The 19,325-nt window shown below is 43.7% G+C and overlaps 2 protein-coding genes across 2 annotated transcripts in view; one reads left to right on the top strand and one right to left on the bottom strand.

Annotated features, from left to right (window-relative positions):
* The window catches only part of SLX4IP (SLX4 interacting protein), a 68,895-nt gene extending 67,582 nt beyond the window's left edge, over nt 1-1,313 (top strand). The window contains 1 exon segment of the mRNA XM_018077557.2: nt 2-1,313. Coding sequence (XP_017933046.1) covers nt 2-390 — 389 coding nt within the window. The 3' untranslated portion in view covers nt 391-1,313.
* A 5,964-nt stretch (nt 1,314-7,277) lies between these two features.
* JAG1 (jagged canonical Notch ligand 1) overlaps nt 7,278-19,325 on the bottom strand; it is a 36,207-nt gene continuing 24,159 nt past the window's right edge. Inside the window, exons 10-27 of the mRNA XM_029961632.1 lie at nt 18,855-18,968; nt 17,992-18,105; nt 17,553-17,599; nt 16,886-17,059; nt 16,253-16,403; nt 15,588-15,752; nt 14,972-15,085; nt 14,230-14,343; nt 14,018-14,131; nt 13,777-13,893; nt 13,237-13,264; nt 13,043-13,128; nt 12,141-12,254; nt 11,755-11,864; nt 11,437-11,673; nt 10,976-11,107; nt 10,378-10,528; nt 7,278-10,073 (exon numbers count right to left, since the gene is read on the bottom strand). Coding sequence (XP_029817492.1) covers nt 9,616-10,073; nt 10,378-10,528; nt 10,976-11,107; nt 11,437-11,673; nt 11,755-11,864; nt 12,141-12,254; nt 13,043-13,128; nt 13,237-13,264; nt 13,777-13,893; nt 14,018-14,131; nt 14,230-14,343; nt 14,972-15,085; nt 15,588-15,752; nt 16,253-16,403; nt 16,886-17,059; nt 17,553-17,599; nt 17,992-18,105; nt 18,855-18,968 — 2,540 coding nt within the window. The 3' untranslated portion in view covers nt 7,278-9,615. The remainder of the gene's footprint in view (nt 10,074-10,377; nt 10,529-10,975; nt 11,108-11,436; nt 11,674-11,754; nt 11,865-12,140; nt 12,255-13,042; nt 13,129-13,236; nt 13,265-13,776; nt 13,894-14,017; nt 14,132-14,229; nt 14,344-14,971; nt 15,086-15,587; nt 15,753-16,252; nt 16,404-16,885; nt 17,060-17,552; nt 17,600-17,991; nt 18,106-18,854; nt 18,969-19,325) is intronic.

Below are 19,325 nucleotides of genomic sequence, written 5' to 3'. Positions count from 1 at the left end.
GCAATGCAAAAAGTGTCCTCTGAAGGGACTCCTTTAATTTCTGTCCATCCAGAAATGAGTAAGTGCAATGCTGATTGTTTGGGTCCATTCCTGGGGGAGAAGACCCCCCGTAATTCCAGCTTGTTTTCTAAGCAAGACAGGGCAAAGACTGCAGCTGACAAGCAATCATTGACTTGGACAAAAGAACCCTCTCAGCCTCTTGCTGTGAGGAACAGTAGAGTGCAGACAAGCCAACATGAGCCAAGCACAGCCACTGAGGGATTGCCTGCAGTGCCATCACCGAGTCTAGAACTGCAAGCTGTGTCTGCAGAGAAGCTTCCCCAAAAAAGAAAAAAAGAAGCTGAAAATGGTCTCAGGAAGTTAAAACTTCGAAGGCTTAAGAAGTCATAAAATCTGGAGTATTACCTTGGTGGCACAAGTGGTCACCCAAATCTGTGTGTAAGCAAAAAGTAGGAAGCAATTCAAAATTATGGAAAATCATAAAAATATGAAATCAAAATCAGAGAAGACATTTTAAGAAATTTTAGTTAACTATGTATGTTAGTCATTTGGAACCATAATGAGGATAATCCTTTGAAGTCTTTACAAATAAGATATTAATATTGCATGAACCAGTGTCATATTTATAGAAAGAAAAATCTTAATATTTAACTAGCAAAATTTTAGTTCTAGGTATGTTTCAGTGTTATTAGAAAGTCATATCAGCTGATGACAGCAAAATAAAACCCCTTTCCTGGTCTGTTAGCAGCTGCAGTTATTCAGTGTTTTGCTTGTTTCTGAACACATAGTTTATTTTACTAAAAATTTATCCTTTGTGCTAGAAAGTTCATGGTTTATTCACATGATCTTTACATCAATAAGGCAAATTGAGCTTATTTCAAATAAATCTTTAACCAAAATTAATAGCTGATAATTTGAGGCCCACCTTTTCAGCCAGTTTTCAAAATAACTGCAGTTTTCTGCTTGTGCAGTTTTGATATGAACATTTATTTCTAGCCCACTTTGTGGGTACAAGTGATCATGCATTAAGTCTTTGGAAAAATGAAGGTTGGGTTTATGTATTTAGATTTATATAGTTACACCTGGGTGTGCAAACATTGCTCTGGGGTGAAGTTCAGACATAAACATATAGACATGCATTTATTTTTCAAAATCAGACCCTGTTTAATGCAAGGACAACATTGTGGTTTTCATGTGTTAGTGATACCCCAGTTAGTTCTTTCTTTAAGACAGAGGTCATTTTTCATTGCACGGTGCCTTTTCATGCTGCTTTTTAAATTTATATGCTAATGAGCTAAGGAAACGTAACTTTATTTCATATCTGTCTTTTATAGATGTGTAAAATAAATTTATGAGCAATTTTCTTTCATAATTCTCTTCAAATGAGTGTGACCACGGACACTGAGTCAGCAGTGCCCTGGTAGTCAGGAGGGGCAACCGTGTCCTGGGGGGCATCAGGCAGAGCATCACTGGGCAAGGAGGGGATTGTCCTGCTCTGCTCTGCAGTGGGGTGGCCTCACCTTGAATATTGTGCCAGTTTTGGGTGCTACAATGTATAAAAAGATATTAAGCTATTAGAGAGTGTCCAAAGGAGGGTCATGATGGCGGTGAAGGGCCTTGGGGGGAAGTTGTGTGAGGGGTGGCTGAGGGCACTTGGTGAAGAGGAGATGAGGAGGTGAAGAGGAGATGAGGGGAGACCTCACTGCAGTTACAACTTCCTCGTGAGGGAAGAGGAGGGACAGGCACTGATCTCTGCTCTGTGGGGACCAGGGACAGGACCTGAGGGAGTGGCATGAAACTCTATCAGGGGAGGTTTAGGATGAGTGTTAAGAAAAGGTTCTTCCCCCAGAGGGTGGTTGGGCACTGGAACAGGCTCCCCTGAGAAGTGGTCGTGGGCCCCTGTCTGAGTTCAAGAAGCGTTTGGACAATGCTCTCAGGCACAGAGTGGGATTCTTAGGGCTGTCTTTGATGATCCTTGTGGATCCCTTCCCACTCAGCATATTCTACGATTCTGTGATTTTATCTGAAGCAATTTAGAAAAATCTCACTGCCATTTCCTTGGGACTGTGGATCTCCTCATTGGGGTTAAGAAGATGATTCACATCCATGAGCATTAGAGCTGGTGGTGTAACACCGGTCCTCATGAGAGCTGGCAGCTCAGCAGTTGACAGCAAGGCACTGTTGATTGTACAGCTTCCTTCTACAAGAAATAATGTCTGTTCTTGCTGTAAAGAGAGAAAGATTCTGCATCTGTCTGGAGGACGTGTTCTCTTTTTTCTTTCAGCCGTTTGTGTGACATTTCTCGGTGCTTTGCAGTCAGGTTGCTAATCCTTACCCAGCTTCAGGCTCTGCTAAGAGATCTTTCCTAGTAACAGCAAAACCAAGGCTGCCAAAAACCTGGTTTGGAGGAAGAAGAGCTTGAGGTATGTTTACTGTTGTCTTTTTTATGGACTGGAGATACTGGGCCAGGAAGGGAGTAAAAAACACCTTTTTGATGGACTTGAGAGAGGTATAAGGACGTTTAATGAAGTATTTATCAGAAAAATAAGAGTAATTAAAATAGTTGGATAGTTTATATTAAAGTTTTAGCATAGATAACTCAAGTGTCAGAAACCAGAGGGCAACCACATATAGTTTTTATTATCTCATAACGTTATTAAATGTGGTTTAACCTTATAATTACAATTTATTTGTAATCTTAACTGGATAAGATACCTGCCTGCACCCTTACAAAGGAATGCCATAGATTATAGGGAGCTTGGATACATCAAACTTTCCCACAAGTGCCAAGTTGCACCATTTCTGCTGCCCTCACTGACTCACTGGGTTCGAGGCTCTTTGGAGCTGTGTATTTAGAGCTTCATTCCTTGAAAAAGTCGTGTCTTGGATCCTCTCAGAAATGCAGTTATTCAGGGAAAAAGCTTTGAATCGATGGTCATTTCTGGATTTTAGGTGGTGTTGCTGCTCAAAACTGTTGTTTCTGTTGTCTGTGCAACAGGACTTTTGTAACAGCTTCCCTTTTGCAAACCTGGTGGGTGCTTTGGGTGGTGCTGGGACATTCAGGCTGTGTCATTGTCATGTCTGTTATCTCTTTATTTTAAGCCAAGGGTCTCTTCTCAGACTTTGCTTTTTCTTTATCAGCTGCACCCAGAGGACTGGCAGAGGTGTGGTCTGACATGCTTTTGAACCACAAACCTGATTTCCTAAATCACGTTTAGGGAGAAAAAAGAAGCTGGAAACTGAGCTGTTTCCAAATCTTGGCTGTGGCTTTCTATTACCAGTTTGCTTCTGAGCAGCACAAGCACACCTTTCTGTTAAAAGTAAGGAATGTTTTAAGGCTCTCTTCTGTTCTGAAACTGCCACTGAAGCACAGAAACAGTATCTGTGGTTCAGTTTTTTCTCTCAAACCAGCCAGCTTTGGTGGGTTTTTATTTTTGACGAATCATCTGGTTCATTTGGTCTGTGCTCTTTGCTGATAGTGAAACAGCCCTTTCCTAGAGAAACACTTTCTATGGGTGCAGACGATTGTTTCCATTATTCTTTACATCAAAGGAGTTAAAAATATTTGTTTAGTGAACTTTTGTGTTTAAACACACATCAAAAGCTAGACCAGCCTTTTACGTAATCATTTGTAAAGAGGAAGCAGCTGATGTAAAATCTCCCTTGCCCAGTGTTGATCCATAGGAAGGTTAAAAGCATCCTAAGAGTTATTGTGAGCACTAAGCTTTGTGTTAATTATGGTGTTATCTGCCAGGTAAGAACCCAAACTTGTCCAAGCGAGGTGTTAAGGAGCCATTTATTTGGTCAGGGAGTTCCTTCTCTCTTGCCTTGGCTGAGATTTAATTGACATTTTCATGCCATTGTTTTTTGACTGGAAAATGGATTCTTTCTAAAGAAAAAATTAACAGAGGAAATATTTTTCTGTTTGCAGTGGGAATAAGAAAGATGTAAAATACAGACTTTCCCAGATTGCATGTTATGAATAGTTATCTCCTGGCTGTATCAGTACCAGTGAGAGGTTTTGTTCTGTATTCAAACAGGCTGCAGCAAACAGAGGCAATAATGCCGAGTCTCTTTGCCAGCAGTGGGAAGTGTGGGTTGGCCTCAGAAATTAGCTTTAATAAAAGGCACTCCTCACTTCTTTGCTTTGTGCTTTTTTTTTCTTCTCTAATGAGCACTAACTGGCTTCCCCTCAGCTGTGTGAAGGAGAAGATGTGGGCTGGGGGAACAGCAGCACAGGAGCCTTTCATCAGAGGGATATCAAAGCAGCTGAACTGAGAGGGAGGTGCCTGTGCTTATCCTGATGGCTGGGGCAGCACTGAGGGAAGTTTTCCGAGGGAAAGCCAGCTGGTTAAGGAACTTGTACTGCAAATTCTTGAATCAACGCATTCAAGTGTTTCTGTCCACCTTTTTTCCCCCAGATAATTAAAATGGAACCCTGATAGTGTGTGGCCTTGTCCTTTCCACGGTGGCAATAAGGTGACGTTTTTAGATGGGGACTCTTTGTTTGGTGTTGGCTTTTGCTGAGAAATCCTAAAAGAGTTGTGGAAATGATGTAGTGTCACAGGGCATGTCAGCTGTAACCTGGAAATTGCCCAGGGAATTAACCACAACTGTCCTACCTTCTTTACTATCCACATAAATTATTCCAGAGCTGGGGATCTGCTCCTGTGAGAGCTGACAGTGCACCTTGTGAGGATTTCAGTGATTTGTTCCCATTCTGTCCCAGTTAAATCCTTTAGTACAGTAATAGGAATTGGTGCTCTAGAGCTCCATAACTGCTTTACTTGCTGCCACCATAATTATCTTTTTTATTTATGCATCAGATCTTTAAGGAAAAGTGTCTTAAGCTCTCATTCTAGAGCCGGGCATGCCCCTTTTTAATATTAATATGATCTCACAGCTCTGGAATAAAAGGAATAGAGATTTATTTCTCCACCCTGTAGAGAAACTGGTTGAAACAATTTGCACATCACAGGGAAGGTGCTCACTGGCAGATCTGGGCTGGAGCTCTGGTCTGACGCCCATGTCTGATCCCACATGGCTCTGCTGCTGCCCCAGTGCTGGGGAAGCAGCTCCTGAACCATTCAGATCCTGCACCCCTTTCCTCCTCCTCTCCCCCCCAAATTGGAATTAATCGTTGCATGGTTGTTTTCCTGTTTTCCCCTCTTTTGGGAGCAATCACTGACCTTTGCAGGCAAACTCTGTGTGCACGGGCAAACAATAATCATGAAAAAAGGGGAAGCCAAAAAAATCTTAGATATACTTAAATATTCTTGCTTCCTTTAGGAGGAGAGGGGGAGGTTACGCAATCACTTCCATCTTCTGGGGCGGAAAAGGCTGAATTTGGTACTTCCCTTGTCAGAACTTCTCATCTTTGCGTGCACTCCCAAAAACATGAAGGCTCTGCCTTGTGACTCTGCAGATGGCAGGGGCAGTGCCCTGGGCCCCAGAGAGCTGGGGAGGCAGGGCTGGATTCAGCCTCAGGGCTGGGGATAAGGAGCAGTCAGGAATCCTGAAGGATCCACCGAGAGCATAACCTTGTACCTTTCCTAGCATAACCTTGTACCTTTCCTAGCATAACCTTGTACCTTTCCTAGCTCGGCAGGGAACCTGAACTCTTGGTGTGCAGGTGGTGTGTCTGTGGAAGGGAAAACGGCTTCATCAGCGCCATGGCTTGAAGGTGCAGGTCTCGTGTTTGGGGCCCAAACTGGTTCACATTTGAGGCTTCAGCTGTCCCAGTGCTCTTGGCTGCCCTTGGCTCCTGTTAGTAGTGCAGAGGGAGCCGTTCCCAAGGCTGGTGTTCCCCTGGTGACAGGAATATATTGGCATTGAGGCTGATGTAACATGCACCATCAGCACCTTTCCCAGTTACCTCTACGTAAGACGGGCCCTTTCCATGCGGAGGTGCAGAGCTTTGATGTGGCCGTGCTTGAGCTGAACCAAACCCAGATCTGGCACGTCCAATTAGCTGTAGGTAGAGCAAAGCTGAGTGTGCTAAGGGGAGTAATTTTATTTTATTTAATTTATTTTATTTTAGTGCCTAACTGGCAGCTGAGGAAAGACATATTTTTCGGTCCTTAAATGAAGAAGGATCCAAAGAACAAAGAGTAGCAGTGGGAAACTTCTCCTGCCTAGACAGAGTGTGTCTTCCCTGAGTAGTAAAGTATGAACTGGCAAAGAGTGATTTCCACAAAAATAAATGTGCCTTGGTATTTTAACAGGGAAGCCTTAAACTTCATGTTTCTATTTATTTTCATGGCAACGGAAACCACTTCCTAGACCAGCCCCCAGCGTGGTGGTGGATCTGGCCTTTGGAGGACTGGTTTTGTGTTACATTCACCAGTGCAAGTTTTGGAGCTACCATTGAGATATGAGGATTAATTAATAAATATCATTACAGCAATTGCACAGAATTTTCTTCCCTCCCTCTGTACAACTCATGCAGTTCTAATTTTCTAACGCCATGAGGTAGCAATGAAATGAACTCTGTGGGAAAAGCAAGTTGTGTGTGGAGGAGCTCTGCAGTAACAAACCCTCTGCCTGATCCATAGAGCACAGGAAAGGCTGGAAGTAAATAAATGAACGCTGTGCTCAGGGTTCTGACTTATTTTGAAGCTTGAGGAACTCAGGTTTTTCTTTCACTGAGTCTTCAGAGACCTAAACAGCTTTGTCACTATGTGCAACGATTAAGTCTGTGATTAGAATTTGCCTCGGTAGGTTTTTAAGAAGCCTGGCAAATGTAGGTTCCAAGGAATTGCAACTGCTCTGTTTTCTTAAATTATTTTTTGCTTAATGGAAGGCAGGTTCAAATTCCTACCAATTCAGGTATGTTTCAGCCATTTGGAAGGAGGTAGTTGTTTCTGTGTCACTGAATTTGAGACCCACACGAACAGCAGACATCAGGGGGATGGTTAATTCAACATTCAAAGCATGGGAAAGCATTCAGGGAATAGCCTGGCTTTGCACTTCGGAGGCAGGTGGAAGATTCTGTCATCCTTAAGTGGCTTTTTTTGGACATGCCGTGTTTGCTTTACTGCAGATTTAGAAGCCAGGGAACAAAGGGAAATAAATACTCGTGGGATTTGTTTGATGGGGAATTATTGAAGTGGTCAGATGAAGCTAATCTTGTTGACTTCCCATTCAGCAGGCACTAACTACACTGACAAGGCTCCAGGCATGTGATTGGGAAGAGTAAGAGCAGCCCCCCACCAAGGTAGCACAGCCACGGTGGAAACCTCCTTCTGAAGTGAGTTTAAAATAAAAAGTAACACTAATTAGATTTTATCATTTTTTTAGACAGCTGTAAAGAAGGTACATAACAAAGTATTTCTCAGCGTCAGATTTTGTCAGCGTTCATTGTATTCATATTGCAGCAATCTTTATAGAAAATATCCATTTATTTACCACAAACAAATACGAATGCAAAGGCCTAACCTTGCAGTGGGTTGGTTTAACTCTTTTTCAGTTAATTTGTTACACAGTTAATTGTTCCCTCAGCTCTTAGCCCCTTCCCAAAACAACTTTGCAGCTTCATCAGAACATGCCAAATTCAGAGCAGACCATGAGCCAGCCAACCCCTGCACCTCCCCAGGCATCCCCTTTGGGTGGGAGGGGCAGCATTAGTTCAGCATTCAAAGCCGTCGTGTTGAATATTTTAAGAGTTTATTTTATGCTTTACAAAGCACTTTTTGCCCATCAGAAATCAGCAGGATCTATGGATCCCTTCCCATCCAGGTCAGCACTTTGGATCTTGCCTAGCTACTTAGATTTGGTTACATCTGGGGGCAGCTCATTGGCCCGAGCAGAGTAAACTCGTTGCACAATTCCAGTCACACCATCATCCTCTCGGGAATACACAGAGGGACATTGGCCAAGAGACAGTGAGAACGAGGGACATGCTGCTTTCAAACCCCTTCAATCCCATTGGGAGCCAGAGGGGAACATGTAATCATCTCACAAAAAACTGACTCCACCAAAGGCAGGGGCAGGTCTTGGAAAACCTACAGCAGCACCTGCCCCTGGATTTGCACAACTGAGTGGCCGGGAGCACCTCCAAGCTCAATAATCTCCACGCTCTTTTATGTTTTCATACAAAAAATTTAATAAATATTACTTTTCAAGATTTATTGCCAGGAACAACACATCAAAGATGCATTTTCATATAACACTAATATCACAATACAAGGTATCTTCATGATCTCAATGGTTAACCACCGAGATGACTATGTTTATAAGCCTTTTGATCTTAAACATCGTAATAGCACTTTGATTTCCTCACTTGTTAAGGCGGGCAGTGTAATCTATGGCAAACCTACACAGTGATCTTACTGGACATTCTACTGTTCAAGTATTCAACAACTAGCTTATTAGAATACTCCCTAAATGCAGTAGATTACAAAAAAAAGTCAAATCTACAAGTGGTTCAGTATTACATATTTCATGGTGAGAAAAAAAATAATTAGAATTTACAAAATAAGATTGCTGTGTTTCCAACTTCACACGCTAATTTGATATTTTTAATTACATGCAACCACTCACATTTCATCTACATAAAGTAATAGCTCAGTTTTGTTCCCTTAAACTGCTCCTTAGCAGATTATCTGCCTGTCACTCGGTTTTCAAGTCTAAAGCAGCAAAAAAAATTTTCTAGTCTAATTCTCTAAACTGCCTCAGTCAGTACTTACAAAGAGTCTTAAAGTGATACTATGGAAGGTGTTTCAAACGTTTGACATTGTACAAAAACCAGCATCAAGGCATGAAAGCCCATCCTATTAAAAATAAACTATTTTAGAACACCTTAGTTTTGGCATATAGGCAACATGTAACAAGAAAATAAATTCAAAATAAAGAAGCCACGAGCTTACAATGCTATCAAAAACCTTCAACTCTAAACACATACATATAAATAAAAAGGAATGATATTTTAAGGCTCTTGATTATTAAGTTAATAAATCAAATATACACAGTGATTAATAAAAAAAGAATTATTTACATATCTATACAAACTTCTATTTTTGACACATTTTCCTCTTTAAATTCTTCATTTACCAGCAACTGCTGACAAGTTCCCCCCACCCGCCCCCAACAAAAATACAATAAAAAAATAAATAATAAACTTATTTTTGATAGTTGCTGTGGTTCCGAGCTGCAAAGGCACTTTCAAATACAGAACTAGTTGTACGTCACCATAAAACCAATATACAAAAAACTCAAATTCAATAAATATAAATAAAATGTATTATTCTAAAGAAACTGTATAAATCGGAACATCTGGCAGAAAAAGAAAAAAAAAATGAACACTAAGGAAGAGTAATAAGGCTATGTAATACCTTGTGGAACGTTTCCATGATGGATCAGCTGCAGCTGAATTTACGGGAGGGCACTTTTGACTAGTTTTGCATAGATGTGAAATGCAGCACTTGGTATTCCAGCCAACCACAGCAACTATCATTGCCAGTGTAAGCCAGCTTGTCCAAACTTAAATTAACACAGGGATTCTAAGTAAATAATAGCCTTAGACTCAAATATTACACAACAGTTTAAGAACTACAAGCTCTTGAGTGCCTTTATAATGATACTTAAAGGCCCTGCATGGCAGCACCCCACCGTCTGCTATACGATGTACTCCATCCGATTTAGGCTTTGTGCACTTTCCAAGTCTCTGTTGTCCTGTTTATTTGTCCAGTTTGGGTGTTTTGTAGGGGTGCTGTTGGGGGGCTTTTCATCTCTGTCTACCAAAGTGTAGGCTGGCTGCTTGGCAAATCGGGCCTTCTGCTGGTGCTTGTCCATGTCATCCTCCTCCACCTCAGAGTTGTGTGTCCTTATTTTGGCGATTTTGGAGTTTTTGTTTTCGTAGTCTTTAATGGGGACAGTGTTTGCTCCGTGTTTCTCAATGGGGTTTTTGATCTGGTTCAGCTGCTCCCTCACGTTGTTGGTGGTGTTGTCATCAGAGGCCGTGTGAGTGTGGCTGCTCTGCTTTCGGCGCTTCCGGATGCACCAGTAAAACACGGTGACCAGGCAACAGATCCAGGCTACTGACAGGACCGAGCTCAGCAACGGCACCAGGAAATCTGGAAGAGACAGGAGAGCAGTCAGTCCTGCTGTGAACCAAGGGGGCCAGCTCCAGGCTTTCTACAAAGAAAACCAATCTCAGTTCTTAAGCCTTGTTTTTTCACTTATTTCTCCACGAGGAGAGCGGCAGCTGCTTTACCAGGTTAGGCCACTGCTTTAGAGCGTTTTCAAAACCTTTGTGGTTTTCTTAAATAAAAAGATCCCAGTGAACAGGGCCAAGGAGCAGAGACTCCAGACTTCCCTTGGAAGGGCTGTTCTAGTCAGGGCAAGGGTACAGGAGTCTGGGGACAAGGACCAGCTCACCTGTTTTGCTCTTCACCGGCCGCCGCTGCACCCTGACTTCGGCCACCGCCGCGATGAGGGTGTTGTTCCCGTCGCGCTTACTGACCAGGTCGATGATCTTATCTGTGATGTCCTTGATGGGGTTTTCATCTTCCCCGATATCTTCTGCAGACTGCAGGACAAGGCACACAATTACCACCAAATGCCACAGCAGATGCATGGGGGAATCTGCTATTTATAAACTTTCACAGTCACTTAAGGCTCTTGGTGCTTTTAACACATAAAAAAACCCAACCAAAAAGGCTGACTATGGGCAGAAACTAATAATGCATATTTTTCATCCCCATCCCTACAAAGACCAAAAATCCCCCCCAGAAAGCAAGAATGGAGCACAGAAATGTTTTACTCCCCCTATTACAGTTGCCCCCAGATGGCAGCTCTCAGGTATGCACATGTAACCAGGATTCCTTCCCTGTTCTTAGAGGGAATCAGGGTGGAAACTAAACCACAAGAAGTACTGACAAAGCCAGGAATTAAGATTTTTATGAAATCCACATGTTGCACACATATCCAGACAATTAACTACTGAGACATTCAAAAATATTCCAGGAATACTTACAATAGCAACATGGATTTCATTATTTGCCAAGTGGGAAGGCTCACAGGTAATGTAGATGGAATATTCAACAGAAACATTCTTCAGAATATTCAGATTCCTCAATTCACTGCAAACATGCTCTGTGGTAAGGCCCTGGAGGACACAAAAAAGGTGTTGGGTTTTTTAAATATATATGTACATAAACACACAGATATAAGATTTGCTTGTTGTTTTTTTTTTCCTGCCCTGAAGTAAGAGTTCTCAAGGGAAAAGGAGGTGGAATTCCCTCAAAACCAGCTTTTGTTCTTCCCTAGACACAAAAGCATTTATGGTGGAAGGCTGTATTAATCCTTCTCTGATTTGTTTACTTTGATAAAAAGACAGTGCCACCTTTTATTGTGCTTTTCCTATGACAAAAGTCATTCCAAGCTCCGGGAAGCAAATCCACAGGTGCCACAGCACAGCGAGCTGCTGCTACTCACCGGTGACATCATTTCTTTGTTGAAGGTGAAGGTGATGTTGGCACAGTTGTCCTGGTAGTAAGAATCTGAGTTGCATTTGGTCCTCACAGGCTGCTGGTTGGAGGGCCAGCACTCGCCCACCGCGGCACACGGGTGGGTGAAGCAGTGGTCGTCCCGCACGGGGACACAGGCGTGGCCGGCGGGGCACTCGCCGTGACCTTTGCCGTGCAGGACACAGGGCCGAGGGCCACACCACACCTAGGAGAGAAGAAATGCTGGTAAGAACCCACTGGTTAGAGGACAGAGAACAGTATAACCCGAAGCACAGCCCAGCTGTACCTTAGAACAGGTGACTTTCCCATTCAGACACTGGCAGGTATTGCAGTCGTCGTCCCACTTCGCCCCATCTGGCATTACTCGAACGCTGGTAATGCAAGGCCGTCCTGTAACTGAAGAGTGAACAAGAATTAGAAGCTTAAAACAGGGAAAAAGTGAAAAAAAAAAAACCCAAAAACCAAAATCCAAACAAACACCAACCCTACCAAACCCTTTCCTAAGTTCACCTAAACTTATCGCTAAGTTTGCTTCTTCAATAAAGGTATTTGCTTTAAACAATAACAGATAACAGCCCTGAAAAAACAACCCCATAGAACCACAAAACCATCAAGATGCAATTACACAGATCTTGCTACAAACATTAGGACCAGCTCTGGCATCTGGAATACCTTCTTGGCATCCTGGACCACTGCGACCTGGGGGGCAAATGCAACGGTACCCGTTAATTTCATCCACACACGTCGCTCCGAAGGCGCAGGGCGAGGACTGGCACTCGTTGATATCTGTGATGGGAAGGAGAGGAAATAGCATCCTTTTGTTTTGGCAGAAAAAAGCAAACATAGGAAATATTTGCCTACTGGAGCTTTTATGTTCATTTTCTAGCGTCTGCTGGGAGATGGATTCCTGCTGGCAGCACCGGTGTAACCTCAAGACAAGTCCTTTGACATTTCTGCTGTGTGGCACTAGCAAAGATCAAAACCTGACCCCTGTGGCTACTTGAGCTTTCCAAGGGCAAGGACACATTCCTTCTCACACAGGCACACTTCCTCTCCTCTGATGTGCTCCAGTTTTGTCCCCCACTAGATTCTTCAACTGATGACAATGTTAAACCCCTTCCCAGTTGTATTGCTGCTGTGAGACTTCCATTTCCATGGCTGTTATTAAAAAAAGTGTTAGTGTCCTCCTACCTGTAATTATTATTAAATTACAGGGAAGCACATACATCACCTCAGGGCTTGGAGGTGGATTATTAATTGACAAGGTTTTTGGCTGGCACACTTTCATCTCAAGCAGAAGCCTGGGTCACACAAACACATATGAACTGGGAAAACTATCCTGAAGGCATTTTGACTGCTCATCTGAACCAAGAAGTTTCAGCTCCAGCTGAGTGACTTCAAAATTTCTTTCATTTTCAGTGGGATTCCTGCCCTCCCCAAATCTGCTACGAATAGAAAAGGCACAGGACACCTATCACTCATCTGATCTACCACTTAACCTAATTAAGATGATTGTCTTGCAACAAGATTCAAGTGAGACAAAAATCCAGGTGGAGCACCATTGGAACACTTACTGATCCTGCAGTCGGGCCCTGCGAAGCCTGGAGCACACTCACAGCGGTACCAGTTCTCTCCATCCACACAAGTGCCACTGTTGTAACTGTAGAGAAAAGTCATTGCAGACATTAAGAAACTGCTACAAAGAATCCAGAATTCTAAAACAACAACAACAACAACAAAAAGCCAAGGATAAACACAGCAAACTTACCAAGGATGAGGACTGCAGTCGTTTGTGTCTGCAAAGCAAAGACGGGAAGCATTAAACATGTAGGCTTTGGCTAATACAGCTCTACTGGCAGTAAAGAATGATCAAACTTCCCCTAATGCCCAAGTTATACTTAGCTCAACTTTTACAAAAATATGCTGAAATTCTCTACTAAATTGATTCCAGGCTTCTACCACAAAATTTGTTAACTACATTATGGAACACATGTACACAGGAAGAGATCCTTGTAAAGAATCTAATGGGGGGGGAAGAAAAAGTGGAAGCAGACAGAGCTGCTCGTAGAAAAAGAATGCAGGAGAAAACAAGACAACATCTGTCTCCACTTAGCTGATTTGCAACTTTCTCATGCCCAGGTCAAGGCTCTATCACACAAAGTCATGAAAAACAAAGATTCAGGTGATGCTAAAGCCTACATCAAACAAGCTTTCCCTTCTGGTTTCAATCTTGACTCCGAGGGCGACAGGATGAGCTCATGTTCTCATCAGGCAACACTCTGGAAAAGTTCAAGCAGAGCCAACTTACTCTGAGTGCATGTGGGTCCTTCCCAGCCCTCCTTGCAGACACAAGTGAAAGAGTCCCCGCTGACCACACAGGTACCACCGTTGTGGCAGGGGTTTGGCAGGCAGCTGCTGTTCCTCGCTGGAACACAAACAACATTCGCCGCTAAGTTGTTAGAAAGCCCTCGAATGCGAGCCAAGAGGAAAAACTGAGGTCACAGATCCACTGCTGCATCTGCTTCCTGGCGATTATGCAGGGTATTTACCTATGTTACAAGTGGCTCCTTCCCATCCTGCAGGACACATGCACTTGAAAGTGTCCCCCTCGTCGTAACACGTCCCGCCGTTGTTGCACGTCGCCTCATCGCACTGGCTGTCGCCTGTGAGAAACCCAAACCATCCTTAAGACCGGTGCTCTTTGCAAGTTCAAGCGGCCAATCAGAGCACGCCTGTTACGTTTTGGAAATGCTGAACTTACGGGAGTGGCAAGTTTTTCCTTTCCACCCATTTTTACATTCGCAGAAGAAGTCGTTGACCAAGTCTCGGCAAGTTCCTCCATTGTGGCAGGGGTTTTTACTGCAGTCATTAATATCTGGATAAGTTAAAGAGAGAAAGCCGGCTCAGGGCTGTTTACAGAATTGACAAACAGTGCTTGAAAGGAGCATAACCCATCCCTAATTTTGGCCTGTGTTTCAATCCTGGATTAAACACTTAAGTCAGTATTTTAAAGCTTTAAGCCCTGTCACAGAGATAAAGAATGTTTCAACACATTCCTGCTGTTTGTTTTCATTTTGTTTGTAATCTTGTTTCAGTAAACAAGCAGTGAAAAGGCCTATTACATAAACTCCCCTGTTAGGCAGGGGATGGGACCAGAGTGCTTGCTCCTCCTCTGCTCCAGAGATGGACAAAATACAGGTGTGATATGCAGACAGGCCATTCCTAAAGTGGCATCTACTAATGCAAAGGGTTTCTTCCTGAAGATAGAGCAGGAAACTGAACCGTGGGAGGGCCAGGTTCTACTCCCAGTCCAGATTTGTAACTTGGGTTTAGTTTCGATACAAAATCTTTGACTTGGTGGAAAGTAGAGGACACCTGGTCCCCAACGGCCTTTGAAGCAGTTTATTGGCACTGGTCATGTTTGTCTTCAGGACAGCACCAGCCATTCCTTCCCAATGTTTTCCCAAGAGATCTTTCTGTGTGCTGAAGAATGGATAACTTACTTGTTTCACAATATGTTCCTTCCCATCCATCACTGCAAATGCATTTGTAGGAGTTGATGCCGTCGATGCAAGTGCCACCATTTTTACAGGGGTTGCTCTCACAGTCATTGATATCTGCAACAGTTGGGAGGAGAAAAAAAAAAGAGGAAAAAAACCTCAAACTGGGAGTACAGCTACTGGAAGTCATCATCTTATTGCAGACTGTTTGGTGCTACTTCCATTTCTAAGACCCTTTTGAGGGGAAGGGTTATAACCAAGATGAGAAATGGGTGAAAAACTGGATGAAGTGATGAACCATCACTCAACAATTACTATTAAAAACAACAAAAAAATAAATCAGGAGTCCTTAAGATCCACGTTAAATCCCACTATTAACTCCCTCAGACCTTGTTTTTAAAAACATCCAATTCATGGCCAGAGGGTTCATTACTGTGAACTTTCCCCAAGGCCCAGCAAATTCCACTCTGCCTCACCCAAGGCGGGATATGAAAACTTAAAGCAGTTCCGAGGTTCACTGCGTTACAATAAAGAACCCTTAAAGCCTTAAAGTCTGGGAGGGAAGGATGGAATCTTTCTTCAAACAGAAAAGAGTGTATATCCTCCTTTCAGCTCTTACTCTCATGGCAGTAGGTGCCGGTGAACCCTTTGTTGCATTCACAGGTGAATTTCCCCCCCGCTTGGCTCTTGCACTTCCCGTGAGGACCACAGACGTTGGAAGAAATGTAGCGAACCCCCTCGGGTGTGCTGTTGGAAGCCACTGCCACGGTGCAGCTGTCGATTACTGTGAAAAAGCAGAACCTGCATGAGGATTGCCCATTGGACCTGATTCCTTAGGCTAAGAGCAACATTTTAATTCCCAGTGACGGATGTTTAGAGGACATGTGTTGGAAAAGACCTTTAAGACCCTCGAGTCCAACCACAAACCTAACAGTGCCAAATATGTTTGCTGCTTTAAAATGAAAGGACTGTGCCAACTGTGCATAAAATAATCACAGCATTTTATCTGATGGTTGCTGGACCACGTCCACGGCCTGGAATAGGCTGTTTGCTACCTGTGTTTTCTGTCCACGTGGACATAAGGCTGTCTTTCAATAGCTGATATTTACAAATATTACTCATCTGCTCATACAAATAAAGGCCTAAGGCAGAGGGCAAAATTCAGCCTCTTTATGCAAGAGCTACTCCAGTGACTCCATTGCTGGAGCTGCATTAGGGCTCCAGCCAGGGGAGGGGCAGGAACTGTTGCCAGACGTTCCCATTCACCCGCGAGGCAACACAAACCTTCACAGGGAGTTGTGCGGCAGTGATCCTTCAGGTGGGAGCAGTTCTTCCCTTCATAGTCCTCAGGGCAGTTACAGAAATAGTCCATGGCAAGATTGAAGCACTGGGCGCCGTTCTGGCAAGGATTGGGCTCGCAGTAATCTATGTCCAGCTGCAAGTAGCGCAGGCAGAGGGAAGGGGAACAGAAAGGGGAGGGGAGAAAGGAGCGAGGGAAGGCTGAGTGAAACAGAAGGTTTATCATAGCTTTTCCCTCACCATGACAGGCCGACATTGTGGAATCTGACCTTTTTATCTGCTCTCTCAAAGAGTCATTCATAACACGGAGTTTAGTTCGACTGGCGGCTGTTCGGGCAGACAGACTCTCGATATCGAGCAGCCAAAATTAATAGAGCGCAAAGCCGGACACGCAAACCCCGTTTAACAAAAAGAATCCTCCGCAGCCCGCCAGGGGTTTTGTTGGTTTCTTCCCCCCCCCAATATATATTAATCAAGCAGTTTCTTGGCAGACTGACAGCGATATCAAGTACAACTTTATCCTATGGTTCACTGGACTCCAGGCATTCCGTGCACAGATCCGGAGCGCCGGTACAAACGGCACTGGCTGAGAGCCTGCCTTTCACCCAGGCTTCTTACCTGACAGAGGTTTCCTGAGAAACCAGCGGGACACAGACATTGGAATCCATTGATTTCATCCTGGCAATGACCCCCATTCATGCAAGGGTTACTTGCACATTCATTGATGTCTTTCTCACAGTGATCTCCTGCATAGCCAGGTGAACAGATACACCGATAACCATTAACCAAGTCCTGGGAAAGAACAGAAAAGTTTAGAGTTAAAGGTTTCTCCTCCCTCTTGAGGTAGTCTTATTAAAGAAAAAAAAAAGTCAAAAAAAAAATCATCTTACTATGTCCAACAAGGCAAAAATATTTAGGGGGGGGGAAAACGAACACACACAGACCCAGTCCTGGCTTATGTTCTTAATTTCCAGGCAAGACACATTAATCCACATTTTGCAGTGGAGTGCCTACATTTACAGAAGGTAGTTTGCACAACCAGCCCATTCACTGGTGACACTGGCAGTGAAAATGAGTCATTTCTTGCAGTTATATTTTTTGTCTTTACTGTTGTACAGACATATCTTGACATGCTATAGCATGACATAGGCCTTCCCCCCAACTTAAAGAAAGGACAATTTATACCCCCTAATTGCTATTTTCCAAACTATTTGTGCTTAGACTCAAACGTTTTGGTTACTGTCGCAAGTCTTTGGGAAACCAAAGTAAACCAAGAATGGCTTACCCGACAGGATCCTCCATTCTGACATTGTCCACGACAGTCGTTAATATCTGTAATAAAATTAGCATGGTTAGAAGGCAAAAATATATTTACACTAGATAGAGAGTTCAGGTCTCTCTAAAACTGCAGCTAGATAAACCTTTTGTCAAGTTTCCTGCATGCCTTCCTTGAGATAAGGTTATTATAATGGGTGGGAAACCTTTCGTGATTTTGCTACGAGAGGCAGTGAAACTTCACATCATTGTTTCAGTCACTTTATCAGAATATAGCTATGGTACAGGCTAATGACTTTGATAAAATTGTGTATTTTCATTCTGCACCAACTACTCCCTTTCTAAAAACATCAACTGCTGGGGCTCTGCCCGATGTTTAAATCTGAGCTTAGAACATACATATCCCCACAGAACTGGCCTTTAATAAACCCGAGGATATGGACACTTACTGATATCACAGTTGTGGCCAGACCAGCCAGTAATGCAGTCACAGTAGTAGCTGCCAATCAGGTTCCTGCAGGAGTTGGCATTGACACAGGGTTTGCCCTCACATTCATTGGCATCTGAAAAACCAAGGGGAACAGCCCAATGCAGAGTTTGTAGGGCAGGGGGGAAGGGAAAAGCCCACAGCCCACTCTCCCAGCGATCAGCAGTTCCTTCAGAGCTAAGAGGAACTTGTACAGCACAGATTAGTGTGAGTGCAACAAACAGAAGTCAATCACACGTCACCCTCTGAAGGCTCTTTCAGTTTCTCTGCAATTAGAACATACAGGCTATGCTAATTATTTGATAATTACCCAGCCACTCATTAAGAGCAACTTCTCCCCCCCACACACATCTCAGCTGAGCATTTTGAAGGAGAAATGCTGCAGCCCGGTCAGTGGGATGAGTGTGTTGTGTAAGGAATGCAGCCAGCTCATTCTCCCTGAGATCATCCACATTGTGGAACCCAGCTGTGAACTCCTTGGTCTGGAGGAGGTGACATGGCTGGAGAGATACAGCAACTTTCTCACAGGCTAAAGGGAGAAACACATGTGGGGGCAGTGCTGGGAGGCACATCACGCACCCTCCCCACTCCAGGGCAGCTCTAGTTTGAAGGATGTCTCTTAGTTAACCATTTCCTTCGACTGCCAGCACACAGCAGCAACAAAGTGATGGAAGCCGTGCTTGGAGACTGTCCCAGACCATGGAAACACAAACATCCCTAATGCAAAGGGCACAACTGCCCTGGCCTGGCTGTACCACGGTCACTTTTGCGTTTCTCTCTCCCCACTCCAGAAAAGCATTGGATGAAGGGAAAAGCAGTTCTCACCTAGCTGGCACGTTTTGCCAGTCCACTGAGGTGGGCAAATACACTTAAATCCATCAACTAGATCTTGGCAAGTTCCTCCATGACCACAGGGATTTGGAGAACAGTCATCAATATCTGTAATGCAGAGTAAGGAGAGGCTTAGCTCCACTGCCCGACAGGCAATGGCACTAACTGACACATTTGATAAATGGTTGCTGCTACTTGGGTTTTCCCCGAGGATCAGAAGGACAACAGGACTTCTGCTTGGAATTCTAGGTCATCTCTGATTTCAGCAAAAGCCTCCTTTAAAAATAAGAGTAGTGTGAATGGGGGTTCAAAGCACAGGGGAAAGAGTTTACCCCTATGGCCTTTTTGCAAGTCATATTTTGATCCAGCAACTCCCTCTAAACAGCATTTTAAACAATTTGCCAGAATGCTACAAAAATTCAGCATTCTGCTTCTTTTGAGAAGCCTTTGGCCATTCTTTCCCCT

The sequence above is a fragment of the Manacus vitellinus genome, unplaced genomic scaffold (genome assembly GCF_001715985.3).
Source record: "Manacus vitellinus isolate BGI_N305 unplaced genomic scaffold, ASM171598v3 scaffold_38_pilon, whole genome shotgun sequence".
NCBI lineage: Eukaryota > Metazoa > Chordata > Aves > Passeriformes > Pipridae > Manacus > Manacus vitellinus.
Note: the sequence above shows the minus strand (reverse complement) of the source record. Positions and strands in the feature narration are given on the sequence as shown.